This window comes from Nelusetta ayraudi, unplaced genomic scaffold (assembly GCF_046127955.1).
Source record: "Nelusetta ayraudi isolate G7.1 ecotype Tasmania unplaced genomic scaffold, CSIRO-AGI_Nayr_v1 ptg000011l, whole genome shotgun sequence".
NCBI lineage: Eukaryota > Metazoa > Chordata > Actinopteri > Tetraodontiformes > Monacanthidae > Nelusetta > Nelusetta ayraudi.
The window spans coordinates 27,775,571-27,796,060 of record NW_027466061.1 but is presented as its reverse complement, the minus strand read 5'-3'; the positions used below and the strand labels follow the sequence as shown (position 1 = coordinate 27,796,060).

At 48.2% G+C, this 20,490-nt stretch overlaps 2 protein-coding genes and 1 long non-coding RNA gene across 11 annotated transcripts in view; 1 reads left to right on the top strand and 2 right to left on the bottom strand.

The window, feature by feature from the left end:
- dbn1 (drebrin 1) overlaps positions 1-4,287 on the bottom strand; it is a 30,187-nt gene extending 25,900 nt beyond the window's left edge. For 6 of the 8 annotated variants that reach the window (XM_076022412.1, XM_076022420.1, XM_076022415.1 and 3 more), the window contains exon 1: positions 4,132-4,286. In XM_076022412.1, the coding sequence (XP_075878527.1) occupies positions 4,132-4,214 (83 nt within the window). In that variant the 5' untranslated portion in view covers positions 4,215-4,286. Of the gene's footprint in view, positions 1-4,131 lie in introns of all 8 variants that reach the window. The other 2 variants (XM_076022414.1, XM_076022419.1) reach the window with 1 other exon arrangement.
- A 5,168-nt stretch (positions 4,288-9,455) lies between these two features.
- On the top strand, positions 9,456-10,095 carry LOC142885691 (uncharacterized). The gene is made up of 2 exons (XR_012926320.1): positions 9,456-9,669; positions 9,728-10,095. It is a non-coding gene; the product is annotated as an uncharacterized LOC142885691 (long non-coding RNA).
- On the bottom strand, positions 9,695-19,395 carry LOC142885689 (uncharacterized). 2 transcript variants are annotated; one of them, XM_076022402.1, is made up of 12 exons: positions 19,170-19,395; positions 15,396-15,548; positions 15,116-15,223; positions 14,406-14,604; positions 13,996-14,226; positions 13,795-13,901; positions 13,463-13,610; positions 13,063-13,115; positions 12,768-12,865; positions 12,099-12,279; positions 11,723-11,884; positions 9,695-11,498 (listed from the first exon to the last, which is right to left on the bottom strand). In XM_076022402.1, exons 1-12 carry the CDS (start codon positions 19,188-19,190, stop codon positions 10,371-10,373), a joined length of 2,589 nt encoding a protein of 862 aa, XP_075878517.1. In that variant the 5' UTR covers positions 19,191-19,395; the 3' UTR covers positions 9,695-10,370. The 2 variants fall into 2 exon arrangements, with proteins under 2 accessions (XP_075878517.1, XP_075878516.1); XM_076022401.1 differs by having other exon boundaries at positions 11,723-11,887; positions 19,170-19,394.
- Between the last annotated feature and the right edge of the window lie 1,095 nt (positions 19,396-20,490).

Genomic DNA, 20,490 nt, shown 5'->3' with positions numbered 1-20,490 from the left:
CTTGCCCTCCCACAGTCCCAGGCAGTGTCATGGTGACTCAGACAGACAAACACCGTCCTGTCTGTCCGTCCGTCCGCACTGAGGTGGGCGGAGTCCAAACAGCTGATTGGCACTTTCACAAGTGGACAAACACACAAAATACCGAAGTAGTCGAGTAATCAGCCCTCTGTGATGTCAGCGACGTCTGCTTGACCAGCCTCCAACATTCCCCTGCCCCAACCAACACAGAGTCAGTAATAGCGGGCAGCTGACAACAGTGGGCTGAACGTGCTGCTTTCTGACAAGCTGGAGGGAGTTTCGAGACCAGGATGAAGACTGAGGATCCTGAAGATCCTTGACAGGAAATCAACTTCCTCTGAAGCGTTTTTTTCCCCCCTCTGGACGCAGTGAAAAATATTCTGCACAGTGAAACTAAACGTGACCGCCGGCTGTTTGTTCTTTTTTCCTGACCGTCCTTGAACGCAACAGCGTTCAGGCCTACGGACAAACTCACTACTGGACCCCCTCCCCCCGCTCTCCTCCTCTCCTCCTCAAACAGCTGGAGGGTCAGCAGGGTCAGGTGACGCAGCCTCTGGCCAATGAGAAGCCAGACATTCCTGAGCGTCTGTGAGTCGTTTGATATCAGAGAAGCTCACCATCCACAAAGTCAAAGTCCGCTCGTCTTCCTGGAAGCTGAAAGGCCGAGAGCGAAATCTGACCTGCATCGTGTTCAACAGTGAAATATTCACTTTAAAGATTCCCAGAGATGCTAATGTGAAGCCTGTTGTTGTTGCTGACAGGCAGACGGAGCCGGGTAACAACAAAGTGTGTGAGAATCCTCAGTTGTAATCAGTCAGGGCTAAAATTCACAAGCTGACAGTAAACAAATAAGTAAGATGAAAGCTGAAGTTCATCTGGACAGAACCGCCAAACCCAAAAAACCCAGCTTCACCTCCACGCTGCCGCCTCCACCAGGCAGGGGGCGCCCAAGTTAACTTTTCCAAGTAAAAGATATTAGCCAAATTCCAGTCGGCCGGCCAACAGGTGTCAACATCTGCATGGCAGGAGTGAGGAGAGAGGGGTGAAGAGTGAGGGATGAGGGGTGAGGAGTGAGGGGTGAAGGGCAAGAAGTGAGGGGTGAGAGGTGAGGAGTGAGGGGTAAAGAGTGAGGAGCTAGGAGTGAGGGGTAAAGAGTGATGAGGAGTGAGGGGTGAGGAGTGGGAAGTGAGAGGTGAAGAGTGAGAAGTGAGGGGTGAGCGGTAAAGGGTGAGGAGTGAGGGGCTAGGAGTGAGGGGTGAGTAGTGAAGGCTGAGGGGTGAGGAGTGAAGGGTGAGGAGTGTGTAGTGAGGTGTGAAGAGTGAGGATGAGGGGTGAGGAGTGAGGGGTCAGGGTGAGGAGTGAGAGGTGAAGGGCAAGAAGTGAGGGGTGAGGAATGAAGGGTGAGGGGTGAGGAGTGAGGGGCTAGGAGTGAGGGGTGAGGAATGAAGGGTGAGGGGTGAGGCGTGAGCGGTGAGGAGTGAAGGGTAAGGGGTGAGGAGTGAAGGGTGAGGAGTGAAGGGTGAGGGGTGAGAAGTGAAGGGTGAGGGGTGAGGAATGAAGGGTGAGGAGTGAAGGGTGAGGGGTGAGGAGTGAAGGGTGAGGGGTGAGAAGTGAAGGGTGAGGGGTGAGGAATGAAGGGTGAGGAGTGAAGGGTGAGGGGTGAGGAGTGAAGGGTGAGGGGTGAGTGAGTTGTGGCTGTTGGGGTGTTGGGGGCGTCCAGGTTGTTGTTTGGGGTCAGTCGTGTCTCAGAGTCCCTTCCTTTGTTTGAACCTGATGATGTGTGAAAATCGAGGGCAGCCCTGAGGCCCCCCCCCCCCCCCCCCTCCGCTTCACTCCCAACAGACACATAGAGGAAACAGTAACCCTCGGGTCCGGGTCACATGACCCAAAGCAGCGTTGCCACTTCTGTTTTTTACAGTTCTGCTTTGATTTGTGTTTCCGTTGGTGCAATCAAATGACAACCGCGTTTCTACCAATCTGACGTTTCAACCAGTGGCTTCCAACACAATGAGAGTGTCATGTGACCAGGAGTTTCACCTCGCAGCGCCTCTCACATCCGGGTTTGGGGGGATTTGCCTCAGTATCCATTAGGTGAAGAGCCCGTGGGAAAAAATGTGTTTGGAAAGAGGAAGAAAACATTTTTTTGCTTGCCAGCCAATAAGATTTCTGATCAAGCGAAACAATGATGTCCAGGGGAAAAAAATGTCTGTGTCATTTCATGATGTGGTCATCATGTGAAAACACTGCGATAAAACCAACATCAACGCAGCAACGTCCACAGGGATCTCTCTGTTCTTGTCTTCGACAGTTTCCCTGAGCAGCTCTCTTTGTGCCTCTGAAAAAAGCAACTGGTTAAGGGCGGCTGAAAAACGCAGTCTGTTGGAGTTTGCCAAGATGGATGAGCCAGATTTCTGAGTTGAAAACCTGAGAGATCTGGCTACCACGTCGGGTTAGAATCATTCTTCTGCCCCCCCTGAGACATCAGAGAAACAGAGTAATTGAATCCTGAAGAACAGCCTTTCTGTTGTCTTCAATTTTCAATGTTTATTTGTTTTTCTTGTTTGTTTGTTTTCTGGTGGGGGAAGCGGAGGGGGCAGAAGGCTCAAGCTAACTGTAGTCACTGTAAATTTGTTCACAAATGAATCCAAGAAGAAAATTGAACTAAAACCAAAGTCCCCGTCTCAGGACAGGAGGTGAAGCTGATGTGGATTCAACCAAGCTGACCTGGTTTAGTCCCGATCAGCGGTGTGACAGATGGCACCGGTTCACATTTCCGGTGACTTGAGGTTTTTTTTCTTTCTCCTCCAAACAACCAAGCTGAAAGCCGACACCGCTGAAGCAACGACCTCCGCTGATTTTCTACAGATGGAGTTTGGGGCCGCAGGTACAGTCGGACTGCGGCGTCACATATTAACTCCTCAAATCATTCATCCTCAGTTTAAATACATCAACGGCTCTGGCTAACAGTTGCTAATGCTAATGTTACGTTCATGACGCTCGCTCTTTCTGGGAAAGACGGGCAATGGTGACCTTAGATGAACCTCCGGAAACACTGTCGTTGCAGCTAACCCAGCTAGCTGACTGAAAGCTGGGGCTTCGACAACCCGTGTGGGGCATCATTCTTGGCTTTGATAGCCACAGAGGAAGGAATGTGCCGCAAAACCAAATAAACACACCAACCCAAAAACAGAAATACGTGATTTTAGTTCAAAATCTCTGGTTAATTTCTGAGTGAAAATAAATTATCCAGGCCCGAACGTGGTTAACGAGTAATCGCCATTCAACAGTCAGCTGATGCTGAAACTTTAGCTATGTTTAAAAAAAAAAGGAAGAAAACATGAAATTTTTCATAATGAAGATTTTTTTTTTCTGGCAAAAGCTTCACTTTCACTTCCGGTTTGTCTGCAGCGAGCAAAAAGCGGATCGTGGTGGTGGGGGTGTATGATGACCTGACACACACACACACACACACACACACACACACACACACACACACACACACACACACACACACACACACACCTCCTCCCCCACTCATCCCCGCCCCGCCCCGCCCCCCTCTGGCCTCGCCCCTCTCCTCTCCGCCCTCGTTTGGGGATGCAGGGGCTCATCAGTGCCTCTGGACCAGGCCTCTCTCACTCTCTCTCTCTCTCTCTCACACACACACACACACACACACACACACACACACACACACACACACACACACACACACACACACACACACACACACACACACAGCATCGCATTACATAAAAGCCTAAAATCGCTTCCAGCTGCGGAGGAACCTGGTCCGGAGCAGCACCGAGCTGCAGGAGACAAAGCGGACCGGGGGAGGAGCCACCTCCACCGGCCCCGAGGTCCGATCACCGGGCCTCTGCCCCCGGCCCCTCCTGACCGACCCTTCCCCTCCCCACCGCTGAACCCCGACCTTGGGAGGCGCTGCTGCGGCTCTGCGCGCACTTTACCCGGAGTTTGATGGGATGAGGAGGGCGAGGAGGCGAGGAGCGAGTCCTGCGCATCAGCAGCGTGCAACAACAAAACCCGGGACACAGGCACGAGGGCACGAGGCCGAAGGAAGCGCTGGTCGGCGGGCCGGCAGGCGGGACTCACCAGTCGGTGTCCGAAGTCTCGTCGATGACGTCCTGGTATGCGGTGAGCAGCAACAGCCGGTTCTTAGCGAGATTCACGGCCATGTTGGAGGCGCTGCTGCATCCAGACTGCTGCTGATGGAGAGGGGAGCGCGGAGAGGAGCGAGCCCGGGGGGCGGAGACAGCTGGGGGGCGGAGACAGCAGTGGTAGGGGGAGGAGATAATCAAGGCACCGAGACAAAGAGACAGCGCAGGCTCCCGCAGGTCCTAGCGCCGACTCCAGGTCCTAACGCCGACTGCAGTTCAGCTGCTGTGCGTTTTACAGTAAGAAAAAAAAGATGAATAAAATAAAAATAAATTAGCGGCCCAGTGTGTCAGATTTAGTCGTATGTAATGGTCATTAAGTGAAGTACTGCTGCTGCTGCTGCTGCTGCTGTTGTTGTTTGTTGCATTACGAGTCATACACTGAACATACAGTAGTAGCACAACAGCAGCGTCTGCACAGGGAGACGACACTTGTAGTACAACCTTTAAAAGATTCAAGGTTCAAGATCTTTCACTGTCATGATGCAGGCAATACAAATTCTTTGGGCTTTCACACACAGAAAGAAATAGAAATATACATGGAATAGAAATAAAGCAAACAGAAATAGAAATAGGCATGCAATAGAAATACAGTATTGCAAGGTTAAATTAGTATAAAAAATTAAGATATGAAACATAAAAGATATAAAACACCTTTGTATGTACAGACTAGGCTGATTGTTAACATAGTAACACCACACACAGGAAGAAGACATTTAGATGTTCCTGCTTTATTTTGTCTTTTGAAGCTTTATTTATGTTGAGACAGTCCTAACGCTATTGTAATGTTATCAGTGGAGTGTAATTGCGATCGCTCAACTCTTTGTCAAAAGCTATTTTTCAAACATGTTTTTAAACCAAAAACTGAAACAGTTGGGTTTTGTTCTTACGGAGCTGCTGTGGCCTTGTCAACAAGAGGCGTTTAAACTGTAACGTGTCAATAAACGATCCTCAGCATTAAAAGAAAAAACAGGACATTGTAGAACCTGAAAATTTCTTTAAAGTGTCAACCAGACGGCGTGATGAGGTTACATGGTCAAACACAAGGCTGGAAAGATGTGAGGGGCCGCTGATAAGGCGAAGAGAAAAGGAATCAGAGATGTTTCGGGGTCGCCGCATTCACACCGGGCGAGGTGAGCTGTTCCAGTTTGTGACCACATCTTCACACATAACGAACAGCGCCGGCGTCCAGCCGTGGCCCTGCTCGGCAACACGTCACGCACCTTATGATCACAGTCCGTTTAATTCAAGACGAAATGCGACGCAGCCAGTGAGACACTCCATTAAAATACCTCCCGTCCTGATAGTTATGTGTTTTAAACTAGTGTGACAGCTGATCTGACCGAGCGAAAGGCCTCCTTTGTCAGACGGAGGGAAGAACCCTGCTGACCGTACAGCCTCGGCAATTTTCACGATTTTTTTTTATCATTTTCGGCAAACTACTGTCAGGGAATCCCCAAATACTTTCTAGCAGCCCTTCCCATCCCAGTCTCTTTGCTTCTCTACCTCTGAAAGAACTTGTCCCCATTGAAACAAACTCTTTTCTTCTGCTTCCTGGAAGTGTTTGACATTTGGAAGAGCGCTGATGCTCGGTTGCCGTGGAGTCAAACCCTTGCGCTGTTTTTCTCACAGAACCGGTTGGCACGAAGCCCACATACCTTCACAGCTCCACACTGAGGCCTCACAATGACTGAGGTTGGAGGGGGGCGGGGCCACAATCGGGGATGTTGGACGAGGATGAAGCTGCTGAGGTCACGTGACCAGGCTGCATTCAGCTGCTCGCTGTGGCAGCTTGACTGCCGTCAAACTTTGTGAGGTTTTCTGGGAAATGAAACTCATGATCCGAAATGTAAACTGTACCTTTAAGTCTACGAGCCAGACTCATCCTTCTCCCTGTCTGATAACACACACACACACACACACACACACACACACACACACACACACACACACACACACACACACACACACAGCTCCTCCCCCCTCAAATCCCATTAAATTAGTTTATTATTAATTAATTCACTTCAGCCTGTAGGGCTTTGTAGTTTCCTGTTTGTCTGTCTCTCTCTCCCTGTGTGTGTGTGTGTGAGACACACACACACACACACACACACACACACAGTGTTGGACCCTCTGAGCAGCAAATTGGTCTGTCAGGCTGAGAGCCGGAAATCACGCAGTGCAATAAATAACACTTAGAAAATCATCCGGTTTAAATCCAACAACAAACCAGAAGCTCCTACTTTTAAATCCTTCAGGAATAAACTCGGATTTATTTATTTCAGACCTGAGGAACTTTTCTGCTGACAGAACACACTGGAACTCCGTGTGGAATGATGACATGGAAACGTAATCCCCTGGATTACATTAATGTCACTATCACGGGCTCGTCTGAACGGTTTTACAAAATAAATTCTATTGGTGTCTGCCTCCACCTCGTGGTCACAAGGAGGAATGACAAGAGCCGCGGCAAATACAGCCATGAATAAAATCCTAATTTTAAAAATGCACATGTTATGATCGCCATGTTCCACCAACACTAACCTGGGGACAGCTGTCAGCCCCATTTGTGACGTCACAGAGAGAACATTAGAGGTTCTGCTATTATAAAATAGTACTAGGGACTTAGGCATCTAACAGGAAATCACAAGTTTGAATCTGTTCCTTCATAGCAACTTTGTCAAATCACCTGCTGAGTGATGTGAGTGATCTTGTGTGTGAGTGAAGGAGCCCGTTTCCGTTTTATTATCAGATTACTTTTATTATAAATATACAGTGTTAAAATGGAATGGTACCTGGCAAAAAGAACAATGAAACGGAATTGTGGTGAGCTCTGAACAACTGCACACCCCGACCTCCAATCACTCACCTGGCGAGGTGGGCGGCCATTTGAAACATTTGATAATTCGGTGACGTCATACATGTTAAGACGGAAACACATTCTTGAGAGGTTGGACTGAACAAACAGGAAGTGGATCAGGGACCACTTCCTTCTATATATATAATTAAAAAAAATAAAAATGTAACAGTTCCGGAGCGGAAGCCACGCCAGTGAATGTAGAAATTCCATCTTTGACGTCACCTTTGTTATTACAAACATTCAGACTGACCAGATATGGAGGTCACTTTTTTGTTTTTTGTTTTATTCTTCAAATAAAAACTACTATAGCTGGTTTGTTTCCTGTCTGGACACGACGACAGTCTCGTGTCACCATGTAGACAGAAAACAGCAGCAGTTGCAGCAGCTTCCTGTCAGCCGCAGAGGAGCAGCGCCCTCTACAGTCAAACATTATCCCCGCCACAGGTAGGCAGCTGATTCGAATTCGACCGCTCGTCAACGCCAACAATCTGCAGAAACTCGGGAGTCACGTGACACCAAGACGCCCAGCGTTAACCAATCAGGCACTTTAATTCGGGAGGGCTGCTGCTGGAGTAGTGTGTGCAAAGGAGAAGGGGAAGAATGGGGGAAAAATCCGACTGAAAAGAACGACACGAGTGTATGAACATGCATAACAAAATGTAAACGTTACAAAAAAAAAAAAAAAAAATACCTAAAGGAACTTAAACAAACTAAAGCTTAAATAACCAACGAAGGAGGAAATAACAGAGTGGGCCCACGTTGACACGTTGTCTCCGACGTACAACAACAATTAAAAACAGAAAAACATGCAGAAACCCAGTGGACTGAAGCGGCAGGAGGTGGCGCTGTGGCTGGAATGGGAGGCTCCCACTCTTCATTTGGCTGCGCGCTGAAGACAAACATGTTTTTGTGATGAAAGGGGAGGAGCCTGAGCTGCCAGCATTCTTGGTGTCAGGCAAAAAAAGAAAGAAAAAAAATATCTTTCACATTCACTTATAAGTAACACTTGGGGAGACACTATGGGGGCAGACTGACTGTAATAACTTATAGCACCCCCTGGTGGCCGACTGCAGTATAGCTCATAATTCTCTTGTTCTTTCATCTTTCAGTTTTCACCGTTTTGTTCACATCTCATCCACTTGTTGGTGAACATTTAGTTTTGACAGGCTGAAGCTCCTGATTGGACGATCAGGGCCAAAAGACCGTTGACCAAGTTTGTCTTCAGCTACACATTGCACAAGCTGTTCCCTGCGAGGCCTCCGAGCGCCACAGACTCACCACAGATCATTAGAACATGAGCAGGAGCGACGAGGAGGAGGAGGAGACGTCTTGGACCGTCTCCTCCTCCTCCTCCTCCTCTTCACTCCTGCGGGAGAAACATTGACAGGTGGGATTTCTGTGCTTTGGTGCATCGACACATTTTTTTTATATCTACGCTTTGAATCATTCGATAGTTCACAAACGCAAGAACCCTTTCGCAACAAGTCACAGAGACATTTCCTGGATCAGGCAGGCGCGCCACAGAGGGGGTTTGATTTAATGATCTGCCACAGTTTCAAGTCATTGAAAAGAGGACAATAATATGGCGAAAAGCTAAATGACTAAAAGGAGAACGAGCACCAACTTATGTCTGTGTTCCCCTCGTAGGAGTTGGCAAATATAAATACTCAAAGAAAGGGTGGGGCATGAGTAGGCGAACCAGAAAAATAGAGATGAATCAGAGAGCTGCAGTTAAAGAAATACCTCGAATCATTTTATAATCGTTACGGTGTGTTTTGATGAAGTGTGTCCAGGGGTTGGAGAGCTGCACTGAGCAGCACTTTGGATCTTTGCACGAATGCAAAAACGAGACAGAAAAAAAAAAAACTAAAACACCAGGGAGTCCAAAACAATCAGCTGAGTACATTAAAAAAAACTGGTCCAGTCACCAGTTCATACTGGTTTCACTGCAGCCACGCCCAACTTGTGCGTTATTTGAGACTGTTAGCACGCTGCTGTGAGTTAGCAGCATTCCACTCATTAGCAGTGTGCCTGCAGCAGCCACACAGGAGTTGGCCTCCTAGCCTAGCATCCTGCTGCTCCCTCCTGCACTCCCCGGTCAACTGGGGGTGTCTGCAGGTTTTAAAATGAGAGCGACTCCAGTCAAGTGTTGAATGACGTTGATTTTCCAGCTAAAATCTATTATCATGTGCGCTAAACCTTAAACATTCTCATTCGTGCGTCTGCTAATGCTAAACTAACTAACTGCATTCGGCCCCGTAGTTCTGAGAGTAGTTCTGTAGTTAACATGCGAAAGAGACATTATTCCACCTGTAACATCTCAAACCCTGTTGGACCATTTGGTGACGTTTTAAGACAAAAAAATCCAAATGCCATGAAGAGTCTGTTTTGTGTTTACAGACCAGCTGTCGACCCAAAGACATGATGAGACGGACGAGGCTCCGCCCCTTTGATGTGGACAAAGCAGGTGCACATTAGTCAAAAAAACAAGGCAAACGAAAAAAAAAAACCCTGAGGTAGTCTGAAAGTTAGCGCTACATGTTGTTGTGTGAGATGTGACAACCCGAAGGATGGCGCCACCGTGCGGCCGGAACTAAGCTGTACGCAGACGACGGCGTGTGGAACTGAAACGGGAGCCGTCTCGGCTGGTTTCTGTTCCAAGCTGTCGCAGCAGAAGACAAAAACAACGAGGTATCTCTTTAACGAGACGCCGGCGATGGGACATCGCAGACTGTATAAGGCACGAACGTGTAAAAAAAAAAGAAAAAAAAAAGGGGTTACATAGGTGGCGATAGCGAGCAGGATGATAGGAAGGCTTCACTTCACGAGCAACAAGGTGAAGAACGAGGAACTCCAGAGAGAATTGCGCCTCTCTGCAGAAGGAGAGAACCGTTGAAAAGCAAACTAGGAAACTACAAGCCAGATGCTAATTGATGCATAGCATCAGCAGCTAATGACCGTTGATTTACTGTGTCGGGAGGGGGCAGTGGAGCCCCTAGTGTTATGGAGGATCATGGCAGTGTTAGAGTCTCTCTCTCTCTTTCCAAAATAAAAACACTATGAGTGATTGTCGCGAGTTCAGCTGTTGCCAAGTCCAACCCCCCACCCAGGCCCAGGACCAGGACCAGGACCAGGACCTGAAGTAGGACCTGAAGTAGGACCTGAAGCAGGACCAACAACAGGACCAGAAAGAGTCCAGATGTTGTGTTGCTCCTTGTGTTCAGGTTAAAGGCCCGGACGGCAGAATCCACACTGAGCCGGATCAGAACCAGACGAGTCCAGGATCAAAGCTTCTCTCAGCCCAAGTGTGTCAGGCTTCAACTCAGTGGGGTCACGGCGGCGGGCAGCTCCGCCTCCTCCTGCTCAGACTTGACTAGCAGTTTGTTGACCCTCTCTGCCTCCTTCACCTCCTCCTTCACGACTCCTCCTCCCTCCCTCTTCTCCAACGGTGACTCCGGCTTTGGACCAGTGGGTGGCAACTTTCCGAGCCTGGAGCCGTTCAGGTCCTCCTCGAACTTGACCTGGAAGGGAGGCAGGCCCAGCAGAAAGGCCCGGATCCTGCTGGGAGAGCTAAGGTCTGCAGGCTCCTCCTGGTTCTTCACCTCCCCGCCAGTTGTTGCTCCTCCGTCGTCTTGGCAACCGGGCTGCTCGCTCTGGTCCTCCATGGCCTCCGCGCAGGTTTTGGCTCGTTTGGCGGGGGGCTGCTCCGCGTTCCCGTTGGCTGCGGCCGGACTCAAATCCGAGCCCTCCGGCCTCTTGAGCCGCTTGCTGAGGTTGAGGGGCAGCGCCTGCTCTGGGGGCGGGGTTATGGGGCCGCAGGGGGGCTTGCTGCCCAGGTCCTGGGACAGCACCTCCGACAGGCGGCGGGTGAAGGTCTGGAACTGCGTTGAGCCCAAACGCGTCTTCATCAGCTGACACACCTGAACGCTGCAGTCCAGGTTGAGCGGCAGCACCCGCAGTGGCGGCAGACTGGGCCGGCTCCGCTGGTCCCGGCCGGGACCCCGCTGGGCCGCCTCCCCGTCCGCACTGCACCCGGAGCAGCGGTTGTGCTGCTGGAGAAGCGTGTGGACCTGAGGCTGGTCCACGCTGGGCGGGGGCGTGTCCGGGGTTCCACCTTTTGGTTGGAGGGTAAAGATGGCCGGGAGGTGCTTGGAGGGATCCTGCGGCGTCAGCGCAGCGCTATCTGGCGCCCTCTGCAGGCCGACGCAGTTCCTGAAAACGTCCAGAGGACACACCCCTTTGATGGGGCTGAAGCCGGCCAGAGATCCTCCGACAAACTGCCGAGGCAGGGCGGAGATCAACAAGCCGGCGGGGGGCACCGGCGAGTCGCAGTTGTCAGCCTTGGGCTCCTGCGGTTTGGGCTGGAAGGGGAGCAGAGGGGTGAGGAGCGGGGAGAGTTCGGGGGTGAGAGGCATGCTGATGGGCAGGACGGCTGTCTGGGCAGGCTGTGGGAGTGAAGGGAGAGGGAGGAGGTCAGGTGACTCCAGCTCATGTGATCAACACAAAGCTGGTGATTAGACGGAATCCACATTATAAAACATGTTTGATGATTGCGATTTAAGATGGAGCGGCAAAATAATCCTAAACAACAACGCCCTGATTTCATTGACGTCACTGAGGCAGTGGGGGGAGTCGGTGGTCGGGAGTGTAGGAGGTGTTGAGCCGTTACCCTGGTTGCGTTGCCGTTAGGAAGTGGAACAGCCCTCGGCCCGTCAGCGGCTGTTTTAACCTTGTTCAACAGTTTGGCCTGAGCTATCAGCGTCGCCTTGTTCCGTGTGCCGGGAGGTCGGCCCCGCCCCCTCTTCACAGCACCACCACCGGAGGGCGCCACCTGCTGGATGCAAGGAGGGCATTAGTTGAAAGTATTAGCAGACTGCAGGTTTCTCAAAGTCCATTTCTGACACCAACATGTGTGTGTGTGAACATCTGTTGGAGCGCCACCTGCAGTTACAATAGGACTATTTTTTTGTTTTGTTTTTTTCTTTTTTTGAATAAAAGGAAGCATGAAGAACCAAAATGTACAAAGGATTGTTTCAGTTACTCACAGGAGGAGGAGAAGGAGCACTGCTGCTCTTCTCTTTGTTTTTGGTTCCAGGCCTCCGCCCTCGTGGGAGGGGCTTCCTCCCTCGCATGGCTCGAGGCTTGGGGGGAGCCGGGGATTCTGGGATTTTAAAGTCTGCTCCACCCCCCCCTGCCCTGAGGTGCTCTTCGTAGGGAAGCACCAGCCTGACAAACAAGCACACAGGTAAGTGAATGCCAGAGTGTCTGAGTGTGTTGTTGTAAGAAAGAGGGAGAGAGACAGAGAGAGAGAGACAGAGAGAGAGAGAGAGAGCGAGAGAGCGAGAGAGCGAGAGACAGAGAGAGAGAGCGAGAGACAGAGAGAGACCGAGAGACAGAGAGAGTGAGAGACAGAGAGAGAGACAGAGAGAGCGAGAGAGTGAGACAGAGAGAGAGTGAGAGAAGAGAGAGCGAGAGAGACAGAGAGAGAGAGAGACAGAGAGAGAGACAGAGAGAGTGAGAGACAGAGAGAGAGACAGAGAGTGAGAGAGTGAGAGACAGAGAGAGCGAGAGAGCGAGAGAGATAGAGAGACAGAGAGAGATAGAGAGAGAGTGAGAGACAGAGAGAGACAGAGAGAGAGTGAGAGACAGAGAGAGACTGAGAGAGCGAGAGACAGAGAGACAGAGAGAGCATGTTGGTGCGTGCATCTTCTTACCTCTCGTAGTGCCTCCTGGTGCATGTGGCAGCGCTGGTGCTGCCGGGACATCCACCCAGCTCGTTATACACCACCTTCCACAGCCGGTCCATCGTCACCTGTAACACACGAAAAAAAAAAAAAAAAAAAATCATTCATTTTATATTAACAAAGTTCGAGTGAAATCTGTTCCCCTTCCAGCCACCAGGGGGCTCACATCCACATTGTCACTGGCGCTAGGTCAGTAATGGCTGCAGCTTCAGTCCTAGACTGCCGACTGCAATTTCACCGAGTGCGAGGCGTGCGAGGGAGTTACCTTCTTGTATCCTCCGAGCCGCCTCACCACCGTGTACATCAGGAAAAGGTCAACTGAGGACGACAACGTGCAAATGAGACGCACACAGACAAACATAAGGTCTCATGCCTTCACCTCAGCAGCACACATAGATATGGGATAAAACGTTTAGCGTGTCACAGAATTAGAATATATTTAAAACAGCTAGTGGGAAGCAGGGAGGGGCAGAGTTGAAGGAGCTGGGGCGCACAGTGTTTATTATTGGCTCCTTATCTGAGAAGCATTTAAATTCAGGGCATGTTTATTTTTCTATAAATGTTCCTTCTGGCCATGGACCAGGTTATGGAGGAAAGGCAAGAGGAAGGACAACCAGAGGACAGAGAAGGAGGAGGGAGGAAGGTGAGGAAGAGGAGAGACTGACTCTTCTTGAAGCCCAGGTTGGGGACTTTGTGGATGGGGGAGCCGTGACGGTCCATGAAGCTGAAGAGCTGATCCAGAAACAGCTGCTCCTCCGGGTGAGGGAGCCAACTGCCTTCGCAGCCGGCCTCCACGCTGCCCATCACGTTCTCCTGTGGAGGTCACACACACATACACACACATGATGGAACTGGAACCGTCATCAGGTGGAGCTGATTATGGTTCTGAGGTTCTAATGGCAGGTGTTCTCCTGTCAGCGATTGGTTTGGTGCCAACTCTACTCTTCACTTGACTCAGCATGGCCAGTTGGTCAGAAGTTAGTTCCAGTAAACTGACCTTCATCTTGTCGATCCAGGCCTCTGACTGGCTGGAGGTCGGAGACTCTTTCCCATCTCGCCCTCTCCTCTTCCGAGGCCGACCTCTGAGACTGAGAGACGGACATCCTGCAGGACGGCACGAGACACCCGACCAAAACATGACCAAAAGCCTTCCAGGAAGGACAAGACTGAGACAGCTGGCCGATTAGAAAACACTCACTGAACTGCCAGGAGAAGTTTGAGTTATTCTCCAGCATCGGGTGGCTGAAGGTGTCCCTGCAATACATTAGCCGGGCGGTAGGGGGCGCCTTGACTCCACCCAGGGCCATCACATGTGGGTTCTGCATCTCTGGACTTGTTGCTGCGTCCTGGATGCGTTTCTGCAGGGAGCGGAAGCGGCAATATTGCGGGTAGCTGAGTACTCTGATACCCTGAACCTCCAGCAGGGGGCCTGCAGAGACAAAGAGCAACATCGTCAGTAAGAAGAAAAAAAACTTTTAATTAAAAAAATGAAGTAAAAAAAAAAACTGATTTACGACTCAATCTGGATTAGATGATGCTGCAACGTGCAGCCGTGCACCACCTAGTGGCGATATCAGGTCCAGCATGGGTTTCTTTTTTCCGTCTTACCCTCTGTTTCCACTTTGAGTGGATCGCTGCTGTTGCCGTCGCCATTTTCGTCGGTGCCCTGCGGAGATTTGTGGAGGCCGTTGGTGCCACGGGGCGCCCCCTTCTGGCTGCCACACCAGTCTGCTGGCTGCCCACAAGACCATCGCACCAGGTCCTCCACAGGCACCACCATCTTCCTGGAAACGGCCAGCACCTCATCCTGCATGCAAGAAATTGAGTGTGCACCAAAAATGACTCACTGCTTCCCTCTTCTGGCCAGCCTCTGTAACGGCGCACAAAGGAGTCACCTTCTGTTATCAGTTTTTCTCTGAAGCCTGGGACTTTCAGTGCCCTGAGTTTTGTTTGTCAAGCTGCAGGAGAACTGCAGACTCCTCATATTGGAGCATAGTATTTGTATGACAAAGTTGTTGGAATTTTTAAAACATAGTTTTAATGAAACAGATCACTGACTGACAAACCTGTACAAAACTGAAAAACCACATTTATATAAAAAGGCAGCAACTCTGTGAAACAGACCATTTCTGGTAAGGAATTTGAAGTGGTTTCTTTATTGCAACTGTTTCCACTTCACACTGCGTGTGTGAGTGCGTGTTTGTGTCTCTACATGTTACATATTAAATGCGTGTGTTCACAGAGCTGATGCGATTTGATGCCTACTCTCATTGGGGGGGGTATTCAGTTGAGGTTCTAGACCGGAAGGTTGCACCCACCTCTCCGTGCTCCTTGGTCCGGCCCTTTGGCGTGTCCTCGGGCAGAAAGTACAGTCTGGTGCTGGCCAGCAAGTGGCGCCTTGTCTGGTCCTCCCACAGTAAGGTCACCTGAGGGGGGGGGGGGGAGAATTCAGAACTCGTACGTGACTTTTGGCTGAATCGGAGAGCTTGAAACATTGTCCAACGAGCGATTGTGTATTTGCTCTGACTTTATTCAGACAGTGTGATAAAATACAAAAAAAATCACTACAGCTGTTGACCATGTGACCATGTGACCAACCTCGGCGACGCATACGGGGTCCTGCGGTCCACAGCGGATGAAGTAAAACTCCCCGAGCCTCCACACCTGGACGGGCCCGTCAGGCGGCGCGCTGCTGCTCACAGACTTGTAGAAGGCGTAGCTGCCTCGCTGACAGGAGGGGGCGCCCACCCACTGCATAGTCAAAGATAATAGAAGGAATTCAAGACGTGTCTGGTGAACAGATCTGTACATATAAAATCGGAGCCAGTAGCTCCACCCATGCAGGATTATGACCCAGAAGCTGTGGTGATGCTTCTCTCTGTCTCTGCAGTCAAAATGGGCTGATGGGTTAAAAAAAAACAAAAAAACAAAAAAAAAAAAACATGACACTCTAACTGGATAAACACTGATTTTACTGTGTTGTGGTGAGATTTAGAAAATGTTCTTTAAACAAAAACTATAGAAAATAATAATATTAGGATGATCACCACGGAAAATAGGTTTAGAAAATTTTTTGAGAATGATCCAGAAGGTGGCGCCATTTTTCTCTTACAGACATAAAGAATAATAAACCAAATTAATTGAAAAGATTTTCCCCTCTCCTTATTCCCATCTCCTCTGTGCGCTCCTAAAATGCACATCGCCCTCTTCGCTCCTACCCACAACCCACCACAGGACGCCAGCCACTGCCCACCGCCACGATCAGTTTTTAGAGCGCAATGGAATAAATGTCGTAGCAGCACAGTCGTACACAGAGGGAGCGACGTTGAACACACGACGGCGAAAAGCAGCGCTGCCTGGTCGCCACAGCAACGACGGCTCCCATCAGGACATTGCAAAATCAATTTTACACAAAGCTGTGAAAGAAAGACAAGCTAAACACAGACACACAAGGTCAGAGCTGAATGTCATTCACACACAGAGCTCTGAAGGACACACACACACACACACACACACACACACACACACACACACACACACACACACACACACACACACACACACACACACACACACACACACACACACACACACACACACACACACACACACACAGGATGGGCATCAAGCCATTAAAGGGAAAATTCTCCAATAATCAATCAATTCACAGCAGTCCAACAACTCATCAATTAGTGGGCACACACTTGACTGGCAGACACAAAATCTCTGTCATAAATCAAAGCACGGTAAGCTGCACACTGAAGGACGTTTAAAACTGATGAGTGTTTAAAATGTAAACGTTAAGTAACAGTTAAGTAATTCAACACTGACCAGCTGCGATTTCGTAGATAAAATGTTTACAAGTCACGCTGACAACGTGACCAAATTCGATCCATGTGACATTTAACCGTTTTGAAATAAGCAGCAGGAGGAAAAATATTTTCGTTGTGCTGAGACCATTACATCAAAAGTTAACATTTAAAAAAAGGAAAAAAGTTTCATCAGCAGTAAAAAAAAAAAAAATATATGCTAAGACGGTTTAAATAAAGCCAGCAGACAGACAGGACGGCACCGGCGTCTGATTCATTACAGAACAATGCGCAATTCTTCATTTTATTTAATTTAAACTACAAGTTTACTATTTACAAACAGTATAAACTACTGGTAGTTTGAAAACAACACTAGAAAGGATTGCTATACCTAATATCTGCAACTAGACATGAATTACATTGAACACTGACAACAAACCACATGAACAATTGAAATATTCCTAAAGCTTGTTTACTGCATTCAAGTATAGATCATACAAACAGCAGCTGTTCCTTGCCCACACATTTCCTTCAGAAATGTTGAAATAGTTTGAAGAAAAAGAAAGAAAAACAACTTGAGAAGAAACTCGCGTGGACCTGGGAGTATTTTCAGTTTTCTTTTTGCTACACTTTGTGATTTATAGTCACTAAATGAAAACAAAGCGAGTCTGACTTCAAAAGAAAAAAAACTCCGGTTTGAAGACAGTATGTCGCCTCAGACTGGTGCACGTCACTAAATTATTGTGAATCATCGTGAGTTGGCGTATAGAGTCACATGAACATGTTATTATGCTGTATGGAAATGTTATTACAAAGAGAAGGCGCGCCCCCTTGTGGGAAGGACGAGCTAGTGATACCAGCAAAATACCACACAGCCACATAATATAATCTGTGACACACACACACACACACACACACACACACACACACACACACACACACACACACACACACACACACACACAGGGAGAGAGAGAGAGAGAGGGAGGGAGGGAGGCAGGGAGAGAGAGAGAGAGAGAGAGAAGAATTTAAGATGGAAACCCTTAATCTTCAGCTCTGTCTACGTCAGTTCTCGTGATATTTCTGGGAATATTGCAGAGATTTTTTTGTTACCCAGTTTACAGGGAAGGAAGCCGGAAGGAGAAAAAAAAAATCTTCGACAGATATTAATAACGTCTACAATACACAAATAAATAACAGTCTACACCGCTGACCTTGGCTGTATCCTGTTAGTTTGTAAAAAGTAATCAAAGCGAACAAGTTCACCGCTGAAGGGAGGAGGGGGGGAGGAAGTATGCTGCAATACATTTTATATATATATATATATATATATATATATATATATATATATATATATATATATATATATATATATATATATATATATATATATATAATTTTTTTTTAATGTAAGAAAATTCCCTCGTCTGATAGAATAAAATAACCACCCAGGGTCGATATGAAGCCCAACTTCGTCCTCTGGATGGATCATCGACATCCCCCACCAAAAAAAAAAAAAAAAAAAAAAAAAAAAAACAAGTCGAAGGCAATATTAACATTCCTGCTCAAAGTGTTACGGCTAATTACAGCGGAGACAAAATGTCGGGAGGATTTTTTTGGCCGTAATATCAACACGCTTTCTTGTCGAGCAAGCCTCCATTACCGTCCGCAAAATTTCAACCTTTATAGGCCGAAACATATATACATACATTACGTCGGCGTGGAAATGTAATTTCGACTCTTCCCCCAACGAGCCGCAGACCTACATCCACAGACAAACATGTCGGCGGCTCACTGCTAAGCTAGTTTCTGCCGGGGTGAGCGTTAAAAGCACGGCTGACTAGTTGGAAAGTTTGCCGAAAATATGCCGAATTTTTTTTTCCATTTTCATTGTTATTATTTTTAAAGATCGCCAGCCCCAGTGTGTTGCTGTGGGTGGGGGTTGGTAGGATCGACACACTGAGTCCCAGCCTGTCGACACGACACACAAAGAAATTAATCATTAACATACAGAAAATATCGGCGATATTAAAAGTGGGATTCGGTGCAGAGGCGGTCAGGTCCCCCCTCGGCTCGTCGGCCGAGCCAGAGCCCGAAAAAAGTGCAATATCAGCGGACTGGGTCTGCCCTCCGGAGGGCCGATGTGTGTGTGTGTGAGTGTGTGGAGGAGAGGGGGGGGAGGAAGAAGAAGAAGAAGAAGAAGAGGAAAAAAAAAGTTTAAGGTCGGTTGAATAAAGTTGTGATTGAGTCGGAGGGAAGTCTCGGTATTCGGGCTTCGAATGGCGGTGGACAAAACACACAATACGACATTTTCGGCCAAACTCGACGACAAAATATTTCCTTTAAAAAAAATGTTGATATCAAAAAAGAGCTCAGCACAGCGGACGCAAGCAAAACGGCCGCTAATATTCCCCGTATCAACAGGTCTGGAGGAGCGGCGTCTGCAAGCCACATTTAATCGGCATCAAATTATCAGCGGCGAAAAATAAATAAATGAATGAATTAAATAATAATCTTTAAAAAAAAAAAAAAAAAAAAAAAAAAAAATCATATCGCCTCTTACCTGTATGGCATTGTGCTCCATTGCAGTCCCGCATTCCCTCTGTGAGGCCCCTCTCCGGTTACACCGCCGGGACTAGCCGACACACAAACAAACGCACCAGTGGAGGGCTGGCTGAGTGTTTTTTTGATGAGCCGGGACAGGATCTAGGTGTGGCCAAAGTTTTGCCGGAGTACAACTTAATAGTGAAACGGGCTAAAGCATCTTTTAGCTTCGGCAGCGTGACGTACTTCCGCTTGACACGGAACGTGTGGGCGGGGCTTCGCTGCCAACATTTAACGTGCTCCCCTCCCCCCTTGTCCAAAAGAAATAATGTCTTCAAATTAATGGAAAAAGTGAGCGTAGTTATGTTTTTTTGTTGCGTTTGGATAGACCATGTTAGAACATGTGCGACAGTGTTGACACTTTCTCTTTTCAACTGATAGCACACGTTTGGTTTTATTGTTAAGGGTCGGTGAGAAACTTTTAATGGCATCTAACTTTCACAAAATGAAGAAGGAAATACGGAACAATTGTTTTGTTTATTTTAATTCCCGGCTTTCGTGTGCTAAAGACAATTGCGTTTCACTTACATCTACACGAAGACAAGGGCTACTTGTTTTGAGGCAGGCAGCCATATTGTGCCACCATTTATCAACAGCAGACCAAAACTGCTGGGCTGAGGTTGATTTTTACAGCCTCTACAAGAAAGATGAGAGCCATAGATTAACAACAGGGGTGAACAAAAGCATTGCCCGCACTAAGTCTCATAGACCACCAGGGTCTATAATAGTTGATAACACTTTTTTTTTTTAAACCAACAACCTAATTTTAATTCCTCTTATTAATCAGTAACTTCAAGTTAATGCACTACCAGGTGCAGATGAGGGAAATAAAGTTATTGTACTTGTATAAATGTTTGCTACAAAGCAAATGTAAACTGGGGTGGTTTTGTTTGGTAAAATCGTATTTGTCCGTCAGAATGTTTATTCCCTCACATAAAATAATGTGGTTTTAGGCATGCAGTAGTGGTTTTCCAGCTTTTAGAGATGAATTGGTGGTCAGGAACATTTCTGTGACGTTCTCAAAAGAGTCCCTCGAGCACTTTTACCACGTCACATTGGTAACAAACCTCTCTTGTTTCGTCTTTTCCCTCAAAGAGGTAAACAAGCTTTAATCATAACACCTTAATCAGGGATTGCAGTTATTTAACTCTGGGGTCATGTGACAGTGGCTGTGGTTCCATTCAGCAGAGAAATAAAGTTCAACCAGTTTGAAATGTTGAGCAACACACTCCGTAATCAGCCATGTTCCCTAGGGGCCCGGCCCCTCACTACAAAGACAC

What these genes read in the sequence shown, in the direction of transcription:
- LOC142885689 (XM_076022401.1), bottom strand. Translation starts at nt 19,190, where the DNA reads ATGGAGCACAATGCCATACAG. An exon ending in AAACTTCTCCTGGCAGTTCA is followed by an intron (nt 13,902 to 13,995) that starts GTGAGTGTTTTC and finishes GCCGTCCTGCAG; the next exon opens with GATGTCCGTCTCTCAGTCTC. An exon ending in CTAACGGCAACGCAACCAGG is followed by an intron (nt 11,499 to 11,722) that starts GTAACGGCTCAA and finishes TCACTCCCACAG; the next exon opens with CCTGCCCAGACAGCCGTCCT.